General features: G+C 31.5%; 1 protein-coding gene across 1 annotated transcript; it reads right to left on the bottom strand.

Annotated features, from left to right (window-relative positions):
- Positions 1 to 220: 220 nt before the first annotated feature.
- LOC107639595 (NADH dehydrogenase [ubiquinone] 1 alpha subcomplex subunit 2-like) lies at positions 221 to 2,682 on the bottom strand. Its single transcript, XM_016343140.3, has 3 exons — positions 2,589 to 2,682; positions 2,349 to 2,455; positions 221 to 324 (listed from the first exon to the last, which is right to left on the bottom strand). Exons 1-3 carry the CDS (start codon positions 2,672 to 2,674, stop codon positions 221 to 223), a joined length of 297 nt encoding a protein of 98 aa, XP_016198626.1. The 5' UTR covers positions 2,675 to 2,682.
- Between the last annotated feature and the right edge of the window lie 5,543 nt (positions 2,683 to 8,225).

Raw genomic sequence — 8,225 nt, 5'->3', positions numbered from 1 at the left:
AATAAAAAAATTCAATGAAAAAAGATTTTTTTTTATTTTTTTGCATATTTAGTAAATTTCTAGTAATAAAAATAAAAGAATTAAAAAAATAAAAAAATATGTTTTTTACATAATAAAAAAAATGTCTTTTTTGAGAAACTACAATTTACATATGCAATCTTCAATTAGAAGTGCAGCATGAGCGCTTTATTCAATTTCAGATGGCTGAGAAGGTGCAATATCAGGCTTTCAAGGACTCTCCAGCTTTCACCAAATCTTCAAGTGCCTTGGAGATCTGTGCCTCCGACAAGCCTTCCAGTTTGATTCCTTTCTCAACACCAAAATCTAATATAAAGCAACAAATTACAAAAGAAACGAGGGATCAACTACGCAGATAATTATTTCAAAATAAAAAAAATTAAAAAAAATCATATTAGAAGAAAGTATCAAAGGCTCACTAATGATAGATATCATGACAGTAAATATGCAGTGTAATTAACGTAAAATATGTGGATTTATTTCTTATACACATTTTATGTCAGTGGAATCCTTAAGCACTCTTCAAGGTCCTCCAAAATCTGTAAATAATGGTAGGAATTTGTTATCTTTATCCCGTTTCTGAGTTATTATTATTATTATTATTATTATTATTATTATTATTATTATTATTATTATTCACACAAGGTATCAAGATGTCTTTGTATTGAATTGTCAGACTCTTCATTAGTTCTTATTTGTGGTGCACAATTTGGTGGAATGTGAGGAGACAATGTATGGTAATTATATCAACTAGGATGTTATTGTCAAGATCCCCTTTTAGTACAACAACAACAACAAAGTCTTATCCACTAGGTGGGGTCAATTAGATGGATTAAATAATGTCATTGTGCCTTATATCACATTTATAGTGAGACTTTTTACACATCAATCTCCTTTAACCACCTTGTGTATGGTCTTCTTTTAGTACGATTAAACATTTTCAAAAATTTAGTATGCAATAGCAAAAAATAAGAAGAAATAATGAGAGGTGAGAATAAAAGGCAGTAAGCAACTGAAGAAAGATGGAGTAGTTAATGGGAAAGTGGGAACATTAGTAGGGAAAACATGGAACATGAGTGGCTAAGGCAGTGAAAGTAAACTGCAAATGAGTAATCTTAAATTTTTTACCCCAGCAAAAATTTGTTAATCAAATTGCTGAAAGGATGCAAAGGGAATCAATATTTGGAGACCTTTCAATGTTACTAATTTTTTAAGATTATCAATTTTGTTTTGGAACAAGTATGTACGAGCCACTAGAATGTGTTCCAACAGCACAGAGCGCTAGAGGTTGAAGATCAACAAGGCAAATACTAAAGCAAGAGAAAAGAAATCATAACCTGCATAAGATTCTTGACTCCTACCAAATATAAACCTTGTTCACTTAAGGCTTTTCCAAGTGTATAAATATAAAGACTAGAAAAGCATCCCATCAAAAGGGTAGACAAGATGAGAGATAGCTACCTTAGTTAGGGACAGAGAAAGACCTAAAGAGACTATGAATAAGGTGATCGGAAGAAATCTGAGCAAAAATAAGCTAATTCCGTATATGATTCATGACAGGGTGTAACTGCACTGTCTGATCCATGCAGTTGACACCCACATAGTGGATAAGGATTTATAGTTGTTGATCAATATTTAAGAAAAAAAAACAATATTGTATTTTCTTTCAGCAATTGTTTATATGGTATTTTTCTTTGAGCAAAAATGTATAATTTCAGAACAGGGATAGATTTTGCAACTAGGAAGATGCAAATTTATTTTGTTTTATATCAACAGTTTGCCAAAAATTGGAGCATCTCAGTTTTCAAAAGATGTAAAACTCACCCCATAAAATTATTCTCTCTCAAATGTGGTTATACATTATGTCCAAATGATAGGAAGGAGGGCACTTTGCAACTTGGGAACCAGTTTGCAGGAATGAGCTTACTCAGCCAAAGTGTTGAGTAAACCAACAGCTAGTTAATCAAGTAGGCCACGCATCACAAGATACATAAATTGGGACGCAAGGAGAAATGACCACATGAGTGCCAACTAAATGGAGGCAGTTCATTCACCGGAATGTTCTGCTGCTATCCAATCCATCTGATCTATCAAATTCTTAAAAATTGTGTCTCCCATGATATGGAAGGAAGAAATCAGCAACAATGAAGATCATTGCTAATTGTAATAGGCTGTTCAGTGTGGATTCTACTGTTTCATTTGTTTTCATTCATTTCATCCTAGATATGCTTGCTACATTACATATTATTCTAAGTCAAAATTAATTTTTATTAATAATATGGTGACAAATTCAGATTAAACATATAAGAACGGGACTTAGATGGTGATACCATATCTTGCCCATAGTTGGGGTTCCGCTCCACTGCATTCACGGATCAGTATTGGCAATTTCGGGTTCAAAGTCTTGAGTTTCTTATAGTTCTTTTCCACAAATGTCCTAAGATAATGAAAAAAACAACATTAATTGATACTCACCTATCTATAAGATGTAAGTAATCAAATCACACTAAGATATGTAAATAATAAAGCGGTGATATTTCCCCCCAAAAAAAAGTGAATATAAATATAACCTTGCAGGTGAGCTTGCAGGTGACGACTGGCACATCAAAAACCTAAGCTCCCTTATGTTCTTTGAAAGATGTCCTCTCCATGCCATTGCTTCCCTAGCTCAATTTAATAATTTATTTCAGATTTTTCCTCATCACGAGGCATAAAGAAGGGAGGTAAAACTAAAACCCAACAAACACAATGTAAGATAAACTAATACAGGCAGAACTGCCCAAAGTTGCAATGCTAAGCTACAAATAATTGACAATCAATTAAAAGGCCCCAAAAGTATACACAAAATTCTACTACTTGGAAGTTGGAAACATACTTGCAATGTTCTTTCATTGCACATAGATATAAAAGTCTACATGCCAATATTATGAAGACTGATCTCAAAAATAAAAGTTCCAAAAGCAAGAGAATTTTAAAGTGTCTGAACCCCCAAGCATTCACCCAGACAACAACTAACTAAACTCGGGTTAAGATTTCATGATTATTATCATTTTCAGCCCAACCACTATTGAGTTTTCTCCTGATAAACAAGCAATACTGAGCAATATGATCTAGCAGAAGTTCTACTGCCCAAAATTTGGCCACTTATTTACTAGAATTTAAAAAACTTGAAAGAAGAAAATAGAAACTACATATTCCAATCATATTACAAAAGTACAACCCTATACCTACACCTGATTGCAGAATATCCTTGAAATTCAATAAAATCATAAACAAGAACCATGATAAAAATTTCATAAAAAAATACATAAATACTTGGGAAGACTTACAACAACAGATCCAAGGTAAAATTGGATACTTCTACACAATACTAATTTCTGAAGAACAATTACAGCAAAAAATTGGAATGTACTGATCCAGGGAAGAAAAAATAAAATGAAGCAGCATTTTCACAAACTATAATGAGAAAAAATTATAGACAAAAAAAATTACAGATAAAGAAATTATAGCTAAGAAATCTTTGAAAATCAGTATGAAAATGACATTAATTCTTATCATATTGCAAAACCCCGTATCAAATCCTCTAGGTTCCGAAAATGTCCACCTTGTGACTTGATATCAGTATCAAGAAGGAGGGTTTTAGATTAGACATGTATGTATACAATAAGAAAATCAAACCAAAATTTTGAACAGTTAATGTGTAATTAGTTTACCTGAATGTAATCACAAAGTTTGAATGGCGTTGTTGCGTAAGAAGCCACGAAGTGATGGATGCTGTTCGAGTGTTCGGTTCACTTTTGGGTGAAGAACCAAAGCTAACAGGAGGGTAGACTTGTCATTTCCATGACATTTATATTTGGTATTATAACTTTGCAAATTTAATAAATAAAAACATAGAATAAAATATTAGTATAAAATAAAATAAACAACATTTTTATGTGATTTTTCTAAAACGAAATTGATTATATTTGTATTTTTATTGAGTATTTTGACTTTTCTACAAACAAATATTGTCTCGATTTAAATGGTGTAATATGTTATTTAATGAAATATGATAAACAGAATTTGTTATTGATGCATTGTATTTTTTAAAATTTAAAATAATAAAGAATATTCACTTTTGAGCCTCAAACACAAATTTATATATCCGAATTTCTATTTCAATGTCCTGTCCCTAAAAACAAACAGAAAAGTATAGGTAACGAACAATATTTTTGAATAATGTGTGAATAATGTGAATTAATAGGGTTAAAAGAGTAAATTAATCTTAAATTTAATTAGTAGCATTAAATTAGGGTATAGTGTATTTTTATTTGATTGGTGATTGTTTATGTTGTTCAAGATAGTTATTGTTTACCTAGCAGCCAAAAACACAAACTAAGAAGCAAGGACACATGATAATAATAGTTATCAGGTTTCATCTTTAGCCTTGGCAACAGGCCCAATTTTCTGTACTCTTAAGTTACATGCCAATCATTAAGCTCAACAATAACATTAATGCAGCTCAATTTACTTAACAGTTAACAAAACGCTCCACAATGACAATTCAATCAAGTGCAAAACAAATAGAGACTACCAGCAAGTTGGCATCAGAGAACAAATAAGAATATACCTTAAATTATCTTCAATTATTTACAATGAAAATTTCGAATTTTACACAAGTGCGATACAAAGAGTGAACACCAAAATTGGTCCCAACAAATTCCAGATAGGAAAGATTGGTCCTTCCATCATTTTCAATAACATTTTTAACATACGTGATAGACAAATAAGTTCCTAACAAATTTTCTTACAACACAAGTAGGTCTCGAAAAATATCATTAAAAGATAATTTAGTCCTCTTAACGGACCAATCCATCTCAAGGACTTCTAGAATAATAAAAATTTGTTGGGACCAATTTGGGTGTTTACTAAAGATACAAAAATATATCTTTTAATGCATGTTAAGAAATCACATCCATTTTTAGCTTGAAGACAGTCAAAAACTGAAACAATAATCAGCATGCTAGCAGATTACAAGCACAGTACAGAACCTAAAAATCAAGCCTAAGTGCCTAACCATAACCAACAGGAGTTAATGCTAACATAAACAATAAAAATCAAACACCTCCACTAGCATCTCAAAGTGAACATTCAATCACATCTACGAAAATTCTAAATTAACGCATTGGTTTTCCACATATTTTCTCAAAAGAAATTTTTTCTCAAATTTGTCTGGCAGGTCTAGATAAATCTTTTAAAACAAATCAGATGACAATGACACTTCAGGAATAAGGTTAGAAGCGTCTTCAATTTATTTGAAATGACTCGATTTTTTGGGGATAAATAAAGAAATTCATACTACACGAATATTGTGTTCAAGAATCAATTCCGAAAAGCAAAGATTTATAAAGAAAAAAAAATCGAAATATAATACCCATAAACAAGAAAAAAAAGGATATAATTTACTTTTCTAGATCAAAAACAAACAACTAAATAAACCAAACATAGTATTATCATTCCCGGTTTCATAACGAGTTCATCTGCAACTCATCTATTAACAAAGATAATAACTTTTTTACAAGATTTTAAAATCCCAATCGACCTCCGATCCTTTAACCAAAATAAAACTGAAAGAGTTAAAAACACTAAATACAAACAATTTTTTTCGGGAAAAAAATTACACGAAATCCATCACAACTCCAAAACTGAAATCGAAAGAAAGGTTTTACCTTAGCTTGAGCTGACGAAGGTTCTCACGTTTTCCAGGAACAATGGCAGATTTCACAGGTTCAGAAACCTGATGGTGATGATGTAAAACCCTCGTTTGTCGAATTTATAAGGCTGCGTTTCGTGAAATGCGGAACCCTAATACTCGTATGGGCCACTCCGTAATTTGGGTGGACAATAAATTGGATTGAGACTTTAGAGTTTAGACTTTACCCTTTTCTTTTTTTTTTTGTTTCTCCAGGGATAAAATTCAAAAATTAATTTTAGAGAAAAGGATAAATAGGTCTCTAACATTTTTGTTCTGCGGTCGTTTTTGTTCTTGACCATTGAAAAATACTTTTAAGTCCCTAATCTTCACAAAATTTGGACGGATTAGTCCCTCCGTCCAAATGCCTCCGTCAGGGACTGATCCGTTCAAATGCCTCCGTCAGGGACTTAAAAGTATTTTTCAATGGTCAAAGACGAAAATGTTCGCGGGGCAAAAGGTCAAGGACCTATTTGTCCTTTTCTATTAATTTTAATATGGATTGATAAAAAGTTTTATGCAGATAAATGTTATTCATGTTGTGATAAGAATCACTACATATGTGATGTTCATTCTCAAAAGACAATGAATTTAATGAAGAAAAAGTATAGGGAGCTAATGGAATATTTGTACAATGTGTATAATGAAGATTTAGGGATGTCCGATTCAGTATTAGATATATAAACCATTAGTGTTACCTTTTTCTATCAACTTAAACTTTTGGGATGAGTGGTTTCATGACATGGTATCAGAACTCTAGATCCAAAAGGGGATGAGTGGTTTTATGACATGAGATGTTTATTATCCCTGGTACCCGGATGGTTATTCTGGATAGTATGGGTGATATTCATTTTTTAACTTATAGTCCATTGTACACATTGTATAAATATTACATTGGCTCCCTAGCGGGATTCTTTAATGAAAGTTGAAAAGTGATGACCATTTAAGTGTATAAATAGAGAAAGTATCAATTTCAAATAAACACACAATAACAATAAAAATACTCTTCCTCCTTTCATATATAATTCTCTATTTCTCTCTTTAAGTTCTTAAGTTGCAATATATATAATACTAATGAATAGATAGATGATAAGTTACTTTTATTATTATAGTGAGATAATTATATTAGTAAATATTAATACTAGAGTCTTCTATTTATACTTCTTTATTTTATATTTATTATATCTTTCTTATTTATTTATTTTACAACACGTTATCAGCACGAGACTCTGATCAAATTTTAGGAAGACTCAAGTAATAAATTTTCATTATGTCGAAACTCTCTCATCTTGAATTTAATGCTCTTGATATATCTGGAAACAACTATTTATCATGGATACTAGATGCTGAAATTCATCTTGATTCAATAGATCTTGGAGATACCATTAAAGCTGAAAATAATACATTCAGAAGGATAAAGCAAAAGCCATGATTTTCTTTCGTCATCATCTTGACGAAGGATTGAAAAATGAATATCTCATATTAAAAGATCCTGTAGATTTGTGAAAAAACCTTGAAGAAAGGTATAATCATCAAAAGACGGTGATACTTCCTCAAGCCTGATATGAATGGACGTACTTGCGTCTACAGGATTTTAAATTCATAAATGAATATAATTCAGCAATGTTTCGAATCACCTTACGAATGAAATTATGTGGGAAAAAGATAACTGATAATGATGTGTTGGAGAAAACTTTCTCAACCTTCCATGCCTTGAATATGCTCCTACAGCAGCAGTATAGAGAAAAAGGATTTAAAAAATATTTTGAACTAATTTCTTGCCTTCTTGTTGCTGAACGTAACAATGAGTTACTCTTAAAAAATCATGAAGCGCGTCCAGCTGGTGCCGCCCCATTTCCTAAAGCAAATGCGGCAAATCATTACCGCAGAAGAGGTAAATGGTAAGGTTTTAGTAACAAGAAAAATTATGGAAGGAAGAAGAATTATGTTCACAAGAAAGGATCTCACCAGAAGTGGGATAAAGAAAGAAACTCTGGGCAAAATAAATCAACAGAGGATAATAGTTTTCGTTGAGGTGGAAAGGGTCATTGGTCGCATACCTGTCGTAATCCAAGGCACCTAGTCGATCTTTATCAAGTATCTTTGAAAAAGGATGACAAAGGAAAGGAAACAAATTTTGTTTCAAATGATGCTGAAAATCCCACCAGTCATTATGATGTATCTGATTTCTTTGAGAATTCTGAAGGAAATATTGGTCATTTGATCAATGATGGAATAGTTTAATATGTGAGATTGTTAAGTATTCATGTAAATAAATAATAATAAGAAACTTATTGTTAAGTTTTATTTTCTATGTACTTAAGTTTTAAATAGGGTTAAGTATGATTTTGGTCCCAACGTAGAGGCCGAAAATCGAATTCGTCCCCGGCCTTTTTTTTGCTACAAAATGGTCCCCAAGATTTCAGTTTGTTTTAAAATCGTCCTTTTTACCAATTTTATTTTTTTTATTACC

Source organism: Arachis ipaensis, chromosome B4, assembly GCF_059453495.1.
Source record: "Arachis ipaensis isolate K30076 ecotype BB chromosome B4, ASM5945349v1, whole genome shotgun sequence".
In the NCBI taxonomy this organism is placed as follows: domain Eukaryota; kingdom Viridiplantae; phylum Streptophyta; class Magnoliopsida; order Fabales; family Fabaceae; genus Arachis; species Arachis ipaensis.
Note: the sequence above shows the minus strand (reverse complement) of the source record. Positions and strands in the feature narration are given on the sequence as shown.

Coding starts and splice junctions, on each gene's coding strand:
- LOC107639595 (XM_016343140.3), bottom strand. CDS start 2,674: ATGGCATGGAGAGGACATCTTTCAAAGAACATAAGGGAGCTTAGGTTT. Junction 2,456..2,588: donor CCTGCAAGCTCACCTGCAAG/GTTATATTTATA, acceptor TCATTATCTTAG/GACATTTGTGGAAAAGAACT. Junction 325..2,348: donor CCAACTATGGGCAAGATATG/GTATCACCATCT, acceptor GCTTTATATTAG/ATTTTGGTGTTGAGAAAGGA.